Consider the following 20159-nt stretch of genomic DNA (forward strand, 5'->3'; position numbering starts at 1 on the left):
GAAGATGCAGCCTCTGGCAGTCTTATAAGGAGGATGACAGGGACAGGGCAGCAGAGGTAGGACACAGCACACAGATCAGTCACGAATGCTTCACTCATCTGGCCCTCGCACACTGAGCACACCCCACAGCAGGGAAGGAAATGCATCCTCTTGTTTCTCCTGGCATCTGGCACAGTGCTTGGCACAGCGCAGGAGCTCAGGGGGCAAGGAAATAATCCTTATTCTTGAACAGTTGTATGATCTACGTTTTAACTAACTATATGGAATTTTTAAAAATCTCTCATTAGATTATTAATTCTGTGAGAAAGAACCATGTTTTATTTAGCGTTACACCCCCCTTGTGCCTAATGCAGATCCTTACACACAATAGACCCTCAATATTTGTTAGGTTAAAAAAAATTAAGAAAGTAATTTTAATGAACAGAGACTTATTTACATTGCCATTCTGAATACTATACAAGAGAACTTTCCCAATTCAAGTCATCTAAACCCAAACACAGTCGATTAAGCAGCTGTACGTTCTTTTCATTAATAAGTACCAGTTAGCCACTCCTGGGCTTAAAATCCTCCAATGACTCCCCACCCTGGAGTTAACGCCAAAGTTACAAAGACCTATGAGGCCCTGCATCCCCCACCCCAAAGCTGGTCTTCCCCTACTTAGTTTCCCCAACACTTGCTCTCGCTGCTCCAACCACATTGGACCAGGGTGTGTCTCACTCAAGCAGGACCAGGCACACAATGTCCAAGGCGTGTGCATCTGCTCTTCCCCTCTCCTGGCCACCCTCCCACAGACGAGTGAGTCACTTACTCCCTTACACTCTTCAGGTCTTTACTCAAATAGCCCCTTCTTGGAGAACCCTCCCTGACCACCCCATTGCAAGCTGCAGCCCCTCCCGCACCCCCAACCCTGTGCACACTCTGCACGCTCTAGTTCCTTTCCTCAGAGCACCCATAACTGTTTAATCTACTACATGACTTGTTTATCATCTGTCTCCCTGACTAGAATGGAAGCTCCACGAGGGAGGGGATTTCTGTCAGTTTTGTTCCCTGCTTTATCCCCACTATCTAGAATCGTGTCCAGCACGGAGTAGTTGCTCAATAAGTATTTGCTAAGTAAATGAATTTCTCTTTAAAATGGCAAAACCATACAGCAGAATTTGCCTTTTATTTTGAAAAGCCCCTTCCTTATTACTCTTAATGAAATTGAAAAATATGGTTTCATATATATATACTCAAAATATGACCTGTTGGTCTCTTGATAATAACAAGAAAACTCTATTTTGGTTGCACTTGAGATCTCTCACCACAGAACATGTTCTTTGAGGTACTTAATTTAAAGAAATTCTTCTGTTTACATTTAGTAAGAGAGTGTAAAAAGTGATGTTATAATAAAAATCTGAAGCAGAGTTCTTATTTGAGGTTATATTTCAATGTAAACTAAGAAAATACTGATAGGAATTTTAATGACCACAGTTCGTGTCTTCTATACCAATTGAAGAAGTGTTAAAATTCCTTAGAAGTTATTATTCACTGTATAGTTTTAAATGATGACTAAATACTAGACCACATATACCCATAATACAAAAGGACACATTGCAGACCATGGTTATATAGGTTGTTTTGTAGAAATTTTCCGTTGCTATTTCTATACACACAGACTTCATAAAATAGCATAATGATATTAGTCACTGACCAGTTTTCCTCTTCTCCTTATTTTATGAAAACATCTGTTCTTTATACTGTCAACAATAATTCAGTCTGACCTTTTTCATACTGTGAATAGCTAACTTCTGGAAGCCCTATCTGGCTTAAAGCATACGAGGCTGAAGTACAGAAAAGAGGTTAGAAAGAATTCATTCATTCCTTCAATTATGTCACTAATAATTACTGACTATCTATTATACTCACAACTGTATTCAATAGAATGAATAAAATAATAGAAACAGTTCAGGTCACAAGCCCCCATCTTACTTCTTCCACAGAGGAGGACACTGACTGCACTTTTATAGCACAACTAAAGAAATCCTGGTAATTTTCCATAACAATAAAAATAAGTTTTGTGAGCTCATGAAATTATTTCACACTAAGCGTCAACAGCATCTCACAGGACAATTACCCCATCACCTCTTCTTTATATACCTGACTATTCTAATATCAAAAAAGAGGTAGATCAAGTTTGCTACAACATTTATTTTACCTAATTGAGTTCACTATATAACAATGTTTTACTTAGTAACTATTTCAAAAATTAAAAACCAAAACACCTCACCAGGATGGCCTTTCAACAAACTGAAAAACTTAACAGTATCGTCTTCAAGTATTCTTCAATTCGTTTTAAAGGAACTAGTTCTAGAATATTTTCTGACATTTATCCACCAAATCATAAAATCTCTGTATTTCCCTATCATAGAATTTTGGCACTAGGAATTATCTAGGTGATCATTTGGTTCAATACCTTTACTTTATAGATAGTGAGGTAGAGGCCCAAAGACAAGGTTTCTCTACAGATCTTCAGCATCTTAAGAGACTAAAGAACCTCATAACCTTCTAAATGGAATAATACCACTGAGGGGCTAAAGCCGCTTGACCATTTTGATAGAATCCTGGAATGCAAGGGTCTCTAAGATCAGAGGGTTACCAATTCCTACCAAGTGATGCCACTCTCTCTACATCATCCCTCAAAGACGCCATCCAGTCTATGCAAGCATCTAGATAAAAGACAGCCTATTCCATTTTTTTATGATCCCAACTTTTGGGAACCACTTTCATATTTTGACTTGAGAGCTATCTTGAGTAACTTCCTGTTACTGGCCTTCCTTCCATTCTCTGGAGTTAGGAAGACTGACATTTGCAACGTATACCATTTTCTATGAGATGACTTCCAAATGCATAGGATAATAATCACATCCCTGCCAAGCCTGAACAGTCTCAGTTTATTCAATCACTTCTCCTAAGACCTGGGATCCCTCCCCACCCTAGGCACACTCTAAGTCATCTATGCCCATCATAAAAGGAAGCACTCAGAGATCACTCCTAGATAAGTGTAAATATCACCTCTCTTGCTCCGAGCACTATATTTCTATTAATTTGGCCTAGAAATAAATTGCATTTTGATAGCCATGTTACATTTTTGGTTTAAAGTGAGTCAACTAAAACTATATGGTGAACAGCATAGGGTCCCCTTCATCCCATCCACAAGAGGCTGGATTTTAGCTGCAAAATGCGCCCCCTTCAAATTGTCCCTTGTCATTCATGAGTCCATGCAGTCAGCCGGCCTCCTGCCTGAAAACGTCGCCCCGACTAATCCTCGTATACATGCAAAAGAGTATCTTTTTCCTACTCACCAGAGTAAGCTTTGTTTCTTTGTCCTAAGCTGTCCATAAGACATAGAATGAGCAAACTACTCCCAGTACAAAGTTTCCAAGAAGACAGAACTGTCAAAGTTGACATTTTTTTCCTTAAAACATTTACAAACTCATACTCTACACAGAATATAGACACAAAATCATCAGTAACTTTGATTTTTTTTCTGGTTAATGTTTACTGCTTTATTGTCTTTCACAGGATTTTTTTAACACTTAAATCTTAATAGAAAAACTTATAAAGTTTCATAGATAGCAGCAATTCATAAATTCCAAGGGGTTTTTGGATAACTTATTAAAAAAAAATCAACAACAGAAAAATTTCACTTCCCATTAAAAAAAAAGTGCACACGCATACATGAGGTTAACTGATCGTTGCTATGCTCAGTCATAGGGTGACAGGAAAAAAGTCACACCATAAAAGGATGTCTGCATACTCTCAAAACAACATGCCGAGGTTAGCACACCTCAGTCTGGGCAAATACTGACTGCTACTACACAGAGGCCTGAATAAGTCACTGAGAGGTAAGTACTGGATATTTTGCTTTTTCAACAAAGTCTCTTGAGTTAAAAACTTGAAAAGCCTAATTAGGGTATAGGGTAAAGGAAAAGAATCGATTCAATAACAAGCTATAAACATTGCTAACAAAAGTTATATTTAGACTCTCTGGTGACTGGCAGTTCTAATTAGCTAATATGAAGCTAGGTAAATGCAATGGATCATGCCAGAAATAGCTTTACAAAAAACAGGGCGTACTTTGTACTTCTGTGTGAACTCACAACTACAAAAGATAGTATCAAGGATAAATCAGCAAATAATGCCAATATTTCAGGATATTTTAATTTGAAGGGCAAGAACAAAGCTATTTTACAATGGAGTACTCCTACACTTAGATGTATTGTATATATAACAGGTTATTCAGCACAATTTAAAAGAGTTGTTACACTTTACTATTTGACCACATATCTACGTACATAAAAGTCTTTTCTATACTTCTATACTTTTCTACCCTCTATGATTTCTCAGGATAGAATCCCAGGACTAGAATCCCTGGGGCAAAGGTACACATTTTTTTTTATAGCTTTAGATATAAATTGATATTTTTTGATTTACAAAAATATTTTGCCGATTTACCCTCCCACCAATGGCTGTGTGAGCTTCACCGTTTCTTAGCCAACATGAGCATTTTAATTCTAAATAGAAACCATTAATTCGATGAGTGAAAAAAGAATATCTCTGTGTTTGCTTTATATTTATTTGATGATCACTAAGGCTAAACGTATCTGCATATTTTTCTAGAACTTCTATGTGCCTTAAAAAAGATCACAAAACAATGAATTATATGCAGTGATTTGCAATATTTACATTCAGGTTGGGAATGGAGGTAACAAACTCTTGGCAAAATATAAGCTGTGAGGAGACTTCCTCTAAAGGAGGGTGTGTTTTTTCAGTTTTTTGGGGTGTGTCACTCTAAGTACAATATAATGCAGTGGTTAAGGGCACGGGCTCTGGAGTCAGGCTCAAACCTGGGCTCCATTATTTACAAAGTGCATGGCCTTGGGCAAGTTACCTAACTTCTCTGGCTTCAGTTGTTTCATTTGTAAAATGGGAGTAATACTACAGCTAGGTTCTTATAACATTGGCTCTCGTTGTAAGTGCTAGAAAACCGTCTGCTATCATTATTCTCCCCTCTCTCTGCCCATTACACTACCAAAAGATGAATCCAATAGGCAAAGTTTCTTTGCTCTATCGTTTCTGTGAGAATTAGTTTTTTGGACTTACAGGCGTATGCTGTATAATGATGTTTCGGTCAACAACGGACCACATATATGACGGTGGTCCCATAAGATTAGTACCATAGAGCCTAGGTGTGTAGTAGGCTGTACCATCTAGGTTGGTGTAAGTGCACTCTATGGTATTTGCATAGTGACAAAATTGCCTAACGATGCATTTCTCAGAATGTATCCCTGTTGTTAGGCAAAGCATGACTGTATTTGCAGATCTTTACTTCATGGAATATTTTACATAAAGATTGAGTCTATGGATGATTATACATCTAACTGTGCTTACTCTCTGGACTCTGCATGTGCTAGTATTTCAGTACATGTTTTCTCTTTGGGGGCTAATCTTACTTTTGGACACAACACTGCAAAGAGAACACAGCTCCACAAAGCATCCTCACTCACACGCTCACCTATCACATGGTGGCAGTGGTGGTAATGTCTTTTATAAATTACTTTCAACTGGCTGCCGAGAGCTTATCAGTAGTGACATGACCAGTCACTTAATGGAATAAACATTAACTCAGGTCCCTATGTGACTTTCATTGATTTATGTATTCCATAGCTATTTACTAGACACCTATTATAGGATGGCTCTGAAACACTCCATGAGATAAAATGGTGTAAGAGATAAAGCCATCATCCTTGAGAAGTTTACATTTTAAAAAAAAAGCTTATCCCCCAGTAAACGCGTTTACAAATACTTTTCTCTCTGCTATGGTTAAGGGCCTGCTGGAGTGGTAAAAAGGCCCTAAAGTACGGTATGTGCAGAGGATGTGTAGTATCCTCCAGTCCATATAGTTTCTCAGCTTCCATGTAAGACAAGATACTGCACGTGAAAATCCTCTGAAGCCTGAAGAGGTAAGAAAGATCCCTGTGGGGCCTTCAAAGCCCAAAGAGAAGAATAAAAACATTTTGCTAAATATCTGCAAATTCCTAAAAAGTAGTATAAAAATAATTTTATTGCATAAAGGCTATCCTAGCTATTCGCCATCTTCTTTCCATAAAAATTTTAGTTAAAATTCTATAAAATACTTATAGAAATATTGTTAAAATCGTAAAATCCAAATTCATTTATAAAATCTTTACTTACTTTCAAATATGCTACAAATAAACAAATGAATTCCTCTATTTAAATCAACATATTTCCCTTCTTCTTCCCAGCCCTCCTCTTCTCTCTCCTTCAGTCAGGTACTAACAAGTTAGTATGTGTTTAAGTTTTGAAGTATCTTCTTATTTTATTTGTTTTCTACCAATAACATCAGATCATGTTGGAAATAGGAGCTAGGGATAAAATATATTGTACTGAATGTGATTTCTAGAGCCAATTGCCTGGACTGAATCCAGACGCTCAACAGCTGTGTCTTTAAGCAAGTCATGTAAGTGCTCTGTGCCTCAGCTTCACCAATGGAAATGAATCTGGGAAAGTTTTGTGAGGATTCAGTGAGTGAATATATATAGAGTGCCCAAGGCAGTGCCTGGAACACAGCCTGTGCTTAATAATACTGATTACCATTATTATTCACGACCTTGCTGTAATCTAATAAAGAAGCTTTGAGGATCTAAAAAGCTAGGATTTTGCTATTCTTTATTGGGTATTTATTGAGCATCCATCATAGGTCAGCTGGAGATACACAAAATTAACAACACAGTCCCTACTCACAGGACTTCACAGGCTAGCGGGAAATCTAAGAAAAAATCAACAATACAGATGCTACCACAGAGCACAGGGCCATAGCAAGGACACCCCGTTGCCTTTCTGGAGGGCGCTGGTGAGGGAGCAGGGGATGATAAAATCAGGGAAGCTTCCAGGAGCAGCGATTCTGAACTAAGTCTTGAAAGAAAGGAGGAGCTAAGGATACAGGACAAGGGAGAGGAGGCATCAGACAGAAAGAAGAGTGTTAGAAATGCACAGAGCTGTGAGAGAATACAGAACATAAAAAAACCACAAGTAATTTAGTGTGGCTGGAGCCAGCGCGTTACGATGGAAGATGGCCAGAGATCCAGCTGGAGAGGGAAGCAGAGCCCAATCCTGAAGATAGAGAGCTTTCAGTCTGCCCGGGGTTCAATGGGCACCACCTGAAGGGCATCGCGAGAGCTGCTGCAATAGCTCCAGAGAGAAGTGAGGGTGGCCTGAAGGCAGGCAGAGGTACGGAGAGTAGAACACAAACAGGCCGATGGACATTAATGCACGGTGCAGAAAAAAGGCCGAGCAAGAAGAGGGACAGAAGGCTGAAGGCACAGGAACCACTGACTGACTGGAGGTAGCAGGTGAGGGAAGACATGGAGTCCTGAACGCCTTCGTGATCCCTGACTTGGTACCTATACTGAGGGAGGACCCTGAGCAAGGAGGCAGGAAAGTCAGGTCCCCTCAGACAGACTGACCACAGGCAGCTCTGCTCTGAGCATAAACACTCTGACATGTGAGAGGTTCCACTCCGAGACAGTGTAGGCAGCTGCCAGTGTGTCACCTTTCTGAACTATGTTCTGTATATCCTTCCAAAAAATGAATCTTGGACACAGACACAGTTATCAATTTAGGACTCAAAGCTAGTTGGGAAAAAAAAAAATCACCTAATAGTGTAGAAAGATTTATTTCACTAGGTTGACCAGGGTGTGTACTGACTAAGAAAGCACTTGAGCAGCAGCGTTCTGGAATGGACAATCTGACCTTACCAATGAAGTGACAAGAGACTGTGCCTCAGGGTTCTTCCCCACAGTCAGGAATTAATCTTTCCCACCTGCCTATTTTATAGGCAAATGGCACACACAACCACCCAGGTGATGGTTGTTTAGTCAACTAAAAAGAAGGCAGAAAAAATCAGCGGATGGGCGCCAGACCCTTGCATGTGTGACACCACACAAAACAAGTGTCTCCGTTTGCTCAGCTTCAAGAACAAGGGGTCTTTTTCAAGTAATTGTTAAATATTTATAAAACTAGGTAAGCAGAGGAAGAAGCAATGATTTCCTTCTTCCATGGAATATGTCTGTCCTCAAGGGCACTAACCAGCCTCCGCCTGCTGCCCTGATACACCTGTGTGTGTCTATTTTCTCAGTAGACCGAATCCTTGTTATTCCAATTAACCCCAAGACTTCATCTGCTCCTCTTTCCCAATGATTTTACTTTCCCCCCACTCTAGAAATTTCCCCTGTCTTACCTCTCCTCAATAGCCAAAGGACAGTGTATCAACAGAAAGCAGAGAAAGAGTCGGATCAAACAATACTCATTAGCTAACAATATACAAATATAATTTGTGCCTGTATGTACACATTTTTGCGGTTCTTCTGGTCGTTTCTGAAAACCCGCTCCTGGAACTTCCTCTTTGGTGCATGCCACTGTGGGCACCCTGAGTCAGATCATCTCGATGTGTGAACATGGCCTTGAGCAGACTTGACCTTACAGAGAAGTCACCTCCTATTAATTACCATTTCAGCATGACTTGACCCATTCAATTCATTGCTAAGGCCTTAATTTAAACAAAATTACTACAAGTTTAACCCCTTTTCATTTAAGGTGCTGATAATTATTAAGAGAATAAATATTAGGGGTAAAGATGACATTTCAGGAATCTTAAAGCAAAACTAAAGGCCAGCGTTCTAGCACTTACTAAATCTCTGAATACAGTGAAGGTTTTATTCTGTTTCTGACACAAATAAAAGCTAAGACACTAATTATCCAAAGAAGTAAATTGGGATTTCAGGTATATAATATGGTATATAATATGTACCCTAGGAAAAATCACAAATGCCTCCAAGTTGGTATCCAGGATAAATACTTCCAGAGTACAAATTATGTTAGAGCTTAGACAATTTTCTGAAATACTAACAAATGAGTTTTTTGGGGGCCTTTTATGTTTTCTTTTCTATGGCTAGAAAGAACTTGTCAGTTCTGTCAACATGTTCAGTTACGCAAAAACGAGATGATGGTGTCTTAAGAAATGTTAGCCACCAATTCTAGAGAAATACACACAGAGGCCCACCTCCAAAAGCATAAATAAAAATACTTTGCAGGGGGCTGGCCCAGTGGCTCAGCGGTTAAGTGGCCACTTTGGTGGCCTGGGGTTCACCAGTTCGGATCCTGGGTGTGGACATGGCACCACTTGGCAAGCCATGTCATGGTAGGCGTCCTACATGTAAAGAAGAGGAAGATGGGCATGGATGTTCGCTCAGGGCCAGTCTTCCTCAGCAAAAAAAAAGAGGAGGATTGGCAGCAGATGTTAGCTCAGGGCTAATCTTCCTCAAAAAAAAAAATACTTTGCAGGATATTTTGCTGCAGAACAACTTGCTGTTTTACGTGTTAGGTTAACAGTAAAGTTAAAATGGATCAATACTGCATTACAGAGACAAAACTGGGATACGTTGTTTATTAACAAAAATGGTAAGAGAAGCGGTGTAGATGGCCGCCAGATAGTTCATCCAGGAGGAAAAGGTCTTCCTTGGGTGAAACTTGAATACAGACCCACATCATGCAGCGCAGTTATGATCTGTGCCTTCAGGGCACAAGTTGCAGTCCTCATTCACATCCCTCAGGACGTGGGGCCATAAGGATAGCTTAGGGACCACGCCTATCTTTTCATTAGAAAGCATTATGAAGAAATTAGAATTCTTACAGTTACAAGTACTCTAAGGAAAAAAGATTTAGAACAAACAATTCTTTGTGTTTTTCTCTAGGCAATAGAATGACAAGCCATAGTACTTTCAAGTACAATTCAGTATATATATTCTAAATAACATGTCAGAAGGTGTTGTCTAATAATTATGAAAATGTAAAATACTAAAAGTATATTAAAAAATAAATAGAGAAAAGAAGAAAGCAAGGGAGGTAGTAAGTTATACCCGGAAAAAATGATTAAAAGAGAAATTTGCAATCCAAAGGTTGATAAAGGGGTACTGTAATGCAAAGAGCAAGCAGAACCCTGATGTGTGTGAGAAGGAACACAGCAAAGAACATTGAGATAAGACCTCATTCAGATAACAGCACACTTTCAACAGCATACATTCAGCCTTCAGTTTTAGGCCCTCTGATATTGAAAGGTATCATTTCTGCATTTCCAGGACCCAGCATATGGAGGCACTAAAAACAATTTTTGCTGAATAAAAGAGTGGAATAAGTCAAGGTTCAGGCAAGTAATCCTGAATCTTTAAATGATTAAAGGAAGGTATAAAATAACACCTCTGAGGAAAGATGATAATAAATCGGGACTGACTGATATAAGATAAGAAGGGGATAACAACAGTCAAGTACATGAAAGGATTTTTCTCTCAATTTGGGAAAGATAAAACTGACTAAAACCAAAGCATTAACTACACAGGACAGATATAAGCAAGAACTAAGGCACATACTAAAGCTGTTGACTGACGGAATCAACCTTCAAGAGGTTACTAAACATCCACATGAACGTATTTCAAAACAGCCTAGACTCTCCTTTACCTGAGACCATTTCTGAGCCATCCATTTATACGTCCACACTGTTCACTGCCTTTCTGTGACTGGCTCAGGACAAGGGTGGACAGCAACAGGCCCCTCAACAGTCTTACCCTCAGGGTTTTACGATGCAGTATCCAAAGGTCTGACTTCCTACTTGGGAAGGCCCCTCTCCCAGAAGTGGTACTTGGTAAGAATGGTTCTCCTGCTCTGGAGCAGCTGGGCCATGCTGTGCCCAGACTGTTTATTTACAGGTAAGGATGGCTTGTAAAGCCTAGACCACTTTGGAACCACAAACTCTCAATTCTTCAAGGGCAGTATGAACTAGCTGCCCCTGCCAAGGATTGGACAGAGTAGGAAACTTGCAGCCAGGTCATCAGAAGGAAGGATCCAGCATGCCCTTTAACCTCTCTGACACTCAGGTTCCTCACGTGGAAAGTAGGCAGGTGACAGCAATACTTAGCCTCAGGGATGCTATGAGGGTTCTTCAAGACATGACTTAAGGGTAGGCACCTCATAAAAATTAATGCATAAATCTGAATAAAGAGCACTGAAGAGCTAGCTTGGTAAAGGATGTCAGCTGACAAGGGTTTTACAAGAAAAGCTGAATTAAAAAAAAAACATTTTCCTCAGATTTAAAAAAATTATTTACCTACTTAGTCATTTCACAGTCAATTCACGTTCAGGGTTAAAAATTTAGAATATATGGATAAAACTCAAAAATTACTTGCACAAAATTATGTTTTGGCATACGTATCCATGCAGACATGTGTGCATGTGTGTGTATATATAGTTGCTTTTCGTCCCCCAAAAGTGGTATGTTGTATAATCTGTTTTCCTAACATTATTCCCTGCCAAGACATAGGTATCTACATTGCCATTTTCAGTGGCTTTGTAGTATTCCACTATATGGGTATACCATAAAATCTTTAACCAATCCCCTAATGAGGGACATTTGATTTGTTTGCAGATTTTCACCTTTATAATTAACACTGTGTTAAATATTCTTGAACTTAAGATGTTCTGAAACCTCTGCCATTTCTGGCTCTACTGGATCTTCTATTTCATTCAGTGAAGAAGCTGGACATGCATTTACAACCTGGCAAGCAATGGCACATTCTTCTATGATTCTTACATTAATGTAACTTTCCTACTCTCTACAATAATTATTATTCATGTGGAGGATTTTTTCCCCCTGCCACGTATTTTAAAGGTATTTCCCATGAATCTGCTTTGAAATACTCCTCAAAATAAAATGTACATGTTCGGATTTTCAGAAAAAATTTTTTTCATAGAAATTAGAAAAATAAAAGAAGCTCTTGATGTCTGTTCCTAACCCGCAACCCTTGCCTGGAATTTTCACCTCTCCCTTGTGTCTAGTCTCAGTTCTTGAAAAGTTATTTCCCACATGAAGCCTTTCCCAACTAACTGGAGACAGTTTTTTCAACTTTTATTCCACAACTGCAATTCCCATGATTTCCTTTTCAAGAATCACTCCATTTTTTTCTGCACAAACCATAAGTCCATATTATTTTGTGTTTGTTTTGTTTTCAATTTCATTAATTTCTGCAATTATCTTTATTTTCTTCTACCTTCTTTGGGAAAACTCAGTTCTACCTTCTTGAGGTGTGTATTTTCAATCTTTTCTTTCTCTTTTTTAATTAAAATAAATGCATTCAAGCCTTTGCATCTATCTTGGATTAACTCATTAACTGCATCCCACGGTTTGGCACGCAGTATTTTTGTCATTTTGTTTTAAGCACTTCAAAATTTCCACTGTGATTTCTTAACCCATGAGTTCCTTAGAAATCTACGTTTTTAGATTCCAAATTTATCCATTATCTTTTAATTGCTGACTTCTAATTTAGTTGTACTGTAGTCAAAGGGAATGCGAGGGGCTAGATAACGATTTTCTGAAAGTTCTGAGACACCTCTGCTGAGCCAGTACCCAGGCAGATAACACTCATGTGCCTTCAGCACAAATTCCGTTAGCTTTTAAGTAGTGTTGGGTAAATCTCCGAAATCTTTAAACTCTTTTTTATCTGGCATATTCTAATAAAAATGTGTTAAAATCTCCCATTATGGTTGTGGATTTGCCAATTTCTCCTTAAAATTCTGTCAAATTTCACCATTACATGTACAATTCATGATTATTTTTATATTCTTTGTGAACTCCTATTCTTAACTTTTATAGTGACCCTCTTGACCCCTATGAATACTGAATTTGCCTTGAATTCTATTTTTTTTCTGATGTTAATATTGCTACTCTAGCTTTCCATTGGTTGGGATTTGCCTGGTATGTGTATACCCATGCCTTTATTTTCAACCTTTCTGAATCACTTTGAGTTAAATCTCTTCTAAGCAGCATACAGCTGGATTCTTTTAAAATTCAAACCGCTAGTCTCTGTCTTTTAATAGGTGAGCTCAACCCATTAAAATTTATTGTGACACATTTCTATCCTCTTATTTTGTTTTCTATTTACCATCCTCATTCTTTGCTTTTCCCCATGGTCCTCTTTCCTGTCTTTCTCTCGATTTAACAAAAAGTTCTACTTCCATTTTTGTTCCCTTTTGCTTTAGGTTCTATTTCCATATTTTCATGATTAAGCCATCAACACTATACATAAAGCACACCTACAACATTAGTGCAATCCTCTGACAACCTGCATTTTCTTTTAGCATCACTGTTTTAAGATTGTTAGAACTAAGTTAGCAGAGACCCAATTCATTTAACACAGCAGAGAAGTAGATCTGAGTCAGTGCTTTGCTACGGCTAGGGAGAGTCCTTTTCCTTGAATATGTAGTACCATCAACTAGATACACTGAAGTTTTCCCTCAATTTTGGTGACTTTCAGATGAAATTTGTACACAGAGATAGTCCTATTAGAAAATTATTTTTCTTCTAAAAATAATTTCACAGAACTTATTGCTCTGCTCTTCCTTAGTTTTACCAAAGTTAAGCCTCATATATGGAGTTTTATTGTAGGAGTTTTCCACTTTTCAACTGAGGACTTGAAATTTTGTCTTAACATTATTTATAACAAGAAAAGAACTGGAAATAATCCAAATATTCATCATGGGAGTAGCTGAGCGAATTAGCTGGAATTAACACACTGGAACGCTGTAGAAACATCTATCAAATGTCTACATAAGATCTCCACATATGACAAATCTATAGATTACATTGATCCATGAACATGTTAAGTAAATAAAGAACACAAAATACCACATATGTAATGCTTACTACCATGTGCAAATGTAGAAATGCATACTGCATGCATCAATAGAGTACCTACGGAATGATATAGTTTAAAATTAATTTTAAAATTTCCCCTTGAAGCAGCCTAAGGCTTTTCTTTCTTTTTCTTCTTTTCTGTCATTTTTGTTGTGGTTGTCGTGGTCATCGTCGTCGTCTTCTTCTTCTTCTTCTTTTTAAAGAAAACCTAACTTTCAGTTCCTAACAAGACCTTAGCTTGTTTCTCATACTTTTTAGGTTAACACAAATCAGATCACTGTGGTAAGTTCATATTTCACTACATAAATGTGTGACTGATTTCATTTCCTGGCAGTGATATGCATTTGGCAAAAAAAAAAAAAAGTCCAACTGAAATTCAGTTTAAAAGCAGAGTTTTACGCGCATCTGAAATGCGGGTGCTTTACGTGATTTTACTCTTAACCAGACAATGATTCAGAAAAATGAAGGGGAAATTTCTAAAAAGTTAGTGAGTTCCCTCTTGTCACAAAAATACATTTGCCCCATTTAGATGGTTCTATTTCTTTGGCCAGGGCTTTGCCAAAATCACCAAACTGTGAGAGTAAAAACATAAATTTTATTCTCTCTTCTTCCAAACTGTTACTACATACGTAACCATATTATATATCGTAGGTTTAAAAAATTTATATAAACCTTGAAATTTAAAAAGTTAGAGCTATAAAAAGCAGTTTATATTGCTTTTAATTAAATATGATTTAATTCAACGTATCCTTCTTGGTTTTTTCTAGAAACCTCGAACACCGCTGGTGCATATAAAAATGGACATCAATTTTACGACACCCACTATAGCTCCTCCGGGAAGCAACTGCGATCTCTACGCACACCACGGCACAGCCAGGATCCTAATGCCTCTGCATTACTGCATTGTCTTCGTCATTGGGCTTGTGGGAAACTTGTTGGCCTTGATAGTCATTGTTCAAAACAGGAAAAAAATCAACTCTACCACCCTATATTCAACAAATTTGGTGATTTCTGATATACTTTTTACAACTGCTTTGCCTACACGGATAGCCTACTATGCCCTGGGCTTTGACTGGAAAATCGGCGACGCCTTGTGTAGGATAACCGCTCTTGTGTTTTACATCAACACATATGCAGGCGTGAACTTCATGACCTGCCTGAGCATCGACCGGTTCTTTGCTGTGGTACATCCCCTGCGATACAACAAGATGAAAAGGATTGAACATGCAAAAGGCGTTTGCATATTTGTTTGGATTCTAGTATTTGCTCAAACACTCCCACTACTCATAAACCCTATGTCAAAGGAGGAGGATGAAAGGACTACATGCATGGAGTATCCAAACTTTGAAGAAACAAAATCTCTTCCCTGGATTCTGCTTGGTGCATGTTTCCTAGGATATGTGCTTCCACTCGTAATCATTCTCATCTGTTATTCTCAAATCTGTTGCAAACTCTTTAAAACTGCCAAACAAAACCCACTAACTGAGAAATCCGGTGTAAACAAAAAGGCTCTCAACACAATTATTTTTATAATTGTTGTGTTTGTTCTCTGTTTCACACCTTACCATGTTGCAATTATTCAACACATGATTAAGAAGCTTCATTTTTCTGATCTCCTGGAATGTAGCCAAAGACATTCATTCCAGATTTCTCTGCACTTTACAGTATGTCTGATGAACTTCAATTGCTGCATGGACCCTTTTATATATTTCTTTGCATGTAAAGGGTACAAGAGAAAGGTAATGAAGATGTTGAAACGTCAGGTCAGCGTATCAATTTCCAGTGCCGTGAGGTCAGCCCCTGAAGAAAATTCACGTGAAATAACGGAAACTCAAATGATGATACATTCTAAGTCTTTAAATGGAAAGTAAAAAGGAATTAAATCTTGGATTTACTGCAAAGGAAACTGTATGATGAACTTTGCAGGACTCTCCTTATAAAGCAAAATGATTGTTCAACTGCCAATTAGGATTCTTTTAAAGTCCTTTTACTGGGCACTATTTCCCACCTCCAACTTGGAGGTAAATTGATATATGTTTTTTACACTCAAGAGAACAACATAAAGCAAAGTTCTAATTTGTAAATGAAATACTATACCAAAAGGGCGGCTACTTCAATAACTCTCAATGTAAAAAGAAAAGTTTTGTGTTAAAGAAAAAGTCATTGGTATTTCCAGCTGACAATTTGGCAAAAGGAAGAAGACTGTTAAGATTGTATTTTGTCAGTGTAAAAATGTTAATATTGTAACAGATTTTTTTTTCGGTAACATATTTCTTCAGTCCGTATTTCTTTCAATCTTAGACTTTATCTCCTCAATAACACCAGCTTTGCATTTTGTATGGTTCTGAGTCATAAAATTTTTGTTCAAAGAACTATTTTAGAATAAAGAGCAAGATGCTACAGAATTATGAGTATGTCTTTCAATGCTCACTGTAATTATCAGCAGAAGTTACAGGGAGAATATAATCAGCAGTAGACAAATTCGGATAGCAAGGTTATAAACCATGATGGTGATGGAAGCGATGGTGATGTTTCTTTCCGAAACAGCCAGCTAACACCCAGCATTTAAGAGCCACTGCTCAGGAATATGACAAGGACTTTATGTGGAGGTACTCAGTGGAGGAGGGTCCACTTGCTAAATTCTTCTTGGGAATACAAAATATGCAAATATGCTTGGTTTTTCTTGGGTCTCTAGGAGATCATTTCTTTTTTTATCCACAGATTGGTAGAACCCTGTATCTGTATTTCAATGGTTTGGGTTACCAGAAAGAGCAGGGAAGATGAGCAACAGGGGATGTAGCTGCTGCTTGCCTAAATAAAATAGGGAATAAAATGCAAAATTCTAAACTTAGAGTTCCCAGGATTCTTTACAACATTATACATTTGCTCAAATGAATACCTTAGGATGAGTAGCATGACCTTTGCAAGTACAGTCACCCTGTCTGCCAGCTCAAATTTGTTTTACTCAATCCCCAAACGCCCCAATACAGTATCTATATTAGCAACGATACCAATTTTGATAATGGAACATAAAGAAATGAAACGCTATATCATGAGTCATACTTTAAATTTTTATTAGGCTTTCTATCCTAGAAATATTTTCTTTCAAATTCTTATTTTCAACTTTTATCCTATAAAAAAATTAATCTTAATGGTTGATTCAACACCATTATGAGTACATTCAGGTTTCTATTGCAATAATTTCACAAAGAGATACATGACCTTAAAGTCACTGACAAAAATAGGCACTGGTCTTTGTAACACCTTACGGAGACAGATGAGACCGCATGGATGGAAGTCAGAATCTTAGGGCCTTTCTTTTACTCCATCTACAAACTTGCCCAAGTAAAGGAGAAAAAGGGGCAAGACACTAAATTTTATGCAAGGTGGCACTTATGTAGTCACTTGAGTTATATCCAAAGAGAGTAACCATTTTGAAAGCCGGTAATGGAAAACCAGAAACAAAGCTTCCTTAATTTCAGAGCATCTTTATGGTACCCTCGTTCTATGACTACCTTCAAGCATAGACTATCATCTATATGAGCCCACATGCCGCTTCATAGCAGATGAGAGTCCTCTCTGTGCTTCTAATGGGTCAATTCTTAAAATCCTTCAAACAAGAAAGCACAGATCTCTGTCACTTGACAAAGGAGAAATATATTGTTTAGTTTTCTGCTTCCTCCTTCCCCTATACCACAAATCTACATTAATAATTTATCAAATCATCAGTAGCCATACTGCCAAAAAGGTAAACTTTAAACCTATCTCCAACTAATCTTTTTAAAAAATCCTGTACTCTAGTAAAACTCAGATATTCCCCCTCCTTCAAGAGGCTCTTACTCTGCATTTGATTCATGATGCCATTGTTCACATGTGGGCTTGCAGCATCCTCCCATTGTCTTATACTATTAGTTGGCTTTACCTTTACTTCCTGTGTTATTTCTCTCAAGAGCAGGTAAACTTTGGAGAATAGGGATCGTGCTGTATAATTTTAGTATTCTGTTACAGAACAAAGGAGGTAGCCTATATAAACATTATTTGAAAATCACAACCCTACAACTGTTTTCTACATGATTCAGGTGACATATTAGTTAATTTTAAATAATAATAGAGAGCTAGGAAAACTCATCTGGGAGAGCTGATAGTTATGTGGCAGCTAACCATATTTACCTCTTTCATAGTTTTATTTCTAAAAGAAACATGTGGTTAATTAAAAAAAAACCCTCAAAGCTATTTAGTATGAATCAGTAGAAATGCATCAACTCTTCAGTGATAGCACAGTTAGTCTAGAATGCTAAATGTCAGATGTTAGAAATGCTATCAGGTATACGTGAGAAGCTGAGTAATTTACAAAATAATCCATACATTATGTAATGTTTTTCTTTTCACAATCCTGTGAAACAGGATGAGCAGAGTATTACCCACACTTTATAACGAAATCTAAATTCAGAAAAGGCACTTGGTAAATTAAGAAGCAGCATCAGGAATGTAGCCTCAACTCCATGTCCTAGCCATAATGAAGACAAGTCTGAAGCACGTAGATCCTGAAAAAGTATCAGAAGGCTTGTTTCATCACATGCCAGCATACTAATCCTTAAACAGGACAAATAACCAACAGTAGGTATATTATTAACTCAGGCAGGCTGTGAGTTCCACGAGGATGAGGACATCACCTGTTATACGCACAGCACCTGGTACAGCCTGGCATACGGAAAGTTCTCAAATATCCATCTAATTGAATAGCTCCTAACAAAATTCTGAAGCCCTACTGAAGTTATCTGTGAAGTTCTAATTTCTCAATGAAAAGAAACACCCTAAATGCTTAATTACATATGCTAGAGCATACATGTACCCTCTAAGACCCTGCCATTTAAACTAGACTTAACTAACGGATAGAGCTAATTACCCAACAAGCCAATTTAAACTCAGATACAGAAATACGTTCTGCTCGGAAATAATTTTACATGTCAAGGGCAAGGGCAGTGACTCCCACCAATCAGTAAAAAGCACCAGGCAATTTTAAAAGCGGAAGCACTGACCTTAAATTAGCCCTTCAAATGGTCTATTTTGGTTACTTTCTAGCCCACTGTAATCTGTTATTCTTTGCAAAGCTAAAAACATTTGCTCATTGACTATTCAGGTAAGAATGAGAAAACAAAAAGCATGTGGATTAGAAGTGATCTCGTGACAGGAGGAACTAAATGCACTCATGAGAACTGCTGCCAATGGAAGTCTGTTTTACATTAAACTCCGAAAAACTGATCACTTAAAAGATAATCCCCAAATTTCTATTCAACTAAAAGCTCAATTAGTTAAGAAGCAACAATTATTGAGCATTTACTATATACCACTTTTCCAAGCACTTGACAGGCATTATCTCATTTAATCCTCATGACCTTAAGAGATGGGTACAATTATTATCTCCATTTTGCTAATGAGGAAACTAGAGTGCCAGGTGACATGGAGAGGTGGAGCCAGCAATTAAATCCAAATCACCTGACCCCAGCACCTGTATCTGACTTGGAGCATGAGGACATCACCACTTACTGGAACGTGTTCATGAAGAGCTGACTGCCTACCTCCACTTTCTGCGGATTCCTGTGCCTTGGACATCTCCCATCACCACATCAGAACTGCAGCTCATCTTCCTGCCCTGCAGGGGCCCGCTAATTTCTCTGCAAACTCAGGCTTCATTCTCTGTCACCCACACCTGATCATCCTTCTCTCATCCATGGTATTTAGCCAGTGAATCTGCTTGAGTTTTCTCCTCTGGCACTCTCCCTTGCCCATCTTTTTCTTTGTGCAGTATCATCATCCGAGTCCAGACACTGGCATCACACACCTAAATTACTACAACTCTTTCCCATGACCCTCTTAACTAGAGCAAGAAACTTTAGCCTTCCTTTCAGATGCTATACTGGAAGCCAGGAGATTAATAACAACAATAATAATAAATACCTGCTATCAATTACATGGCATAATGCTCTAGGCATATATATATGAACTCATTCAAGCCTCACAATAATTCTGTGAGGCTCATCCCATTACTATCCCTGTTTTACAGTTGAGGAAATTATGCTCCAGAGAAGTGAAGTAACTTGCCCAAGGTCACACAGCTAATAAGTGGAGGAGCCAGGCTCTAGCCTCTAGTAGTTCAATTCCAGGGTCTGGATTCTTAATCACTATATTATCTCTCTTCAATAAGTAGAATTATATGCCCCAGGTCCTCAAAGAGTCTTGGAAAAGACACTTAGTGCTCACTGAATATCCTCAAGTTCCCTTGGAGGGCACACGTGCTACTTCTGGACAATGGGTTTGGGGCAAAAATGACATATGTCACTTCTGGGCTGAAACA

General features: G+C 38.2%; 2 protein-coding genes across 2 annotated transcripts in view; one reads left to right on the forward strand and one right to left on the reverse strand.

Moving 5' to 3' along the window:
- Window positions 1-20159, reverse strand: part of UBAC2 (UBA domain containing 2) — a 161553-nt gene that overhangs the window by 69147 nt on the left and 72247 nt on the right. The gene's annotated exons all lie outside the window — the stretch shown is intronic.
- On the forward strand, window positions 3813-16196 carry LOC124240891 (G-protein coupled receptor 183). The gene is made up of 2 exons (XM_046664103.1): window positions 3813-3887; window positions 14572-16196. Exon 2 carries the CDS (start codon window positions 14602-14604, stop codon window positions 15673-15675), a length of 1074 nt encoding a protein of 357 aa, XP_046520059.1. The 5' UTR covers window positions 3813-3887; window positions 14572-14601; the 3' UTR covers window positions 15676-16196.

Source organism: Equus quagga, chromosome 6 (assembly GCF_021613505.1).
Source record: "Equus quagga isolate Etosha38 chromosome 6, UCLA_HA_Equagga_1.0, whole genome shotgun sequence".
In the NCBI taxonomy this organism is placed as follows: domain Eukaryota; kingdom Metazoa; phylum Chordata; class Mammalia; order Perissodactyla; family Equidae; genus Equus; species Equus quagga.

Coding starts and splice junctions, on each gene's coding strand:
- LOC124240891 (XM_046664103.1), top strand. CDS start 14,602: ATGGACATCAATTTTACGACACCCACTATAGCTCCTCCGGGAAGCAAC.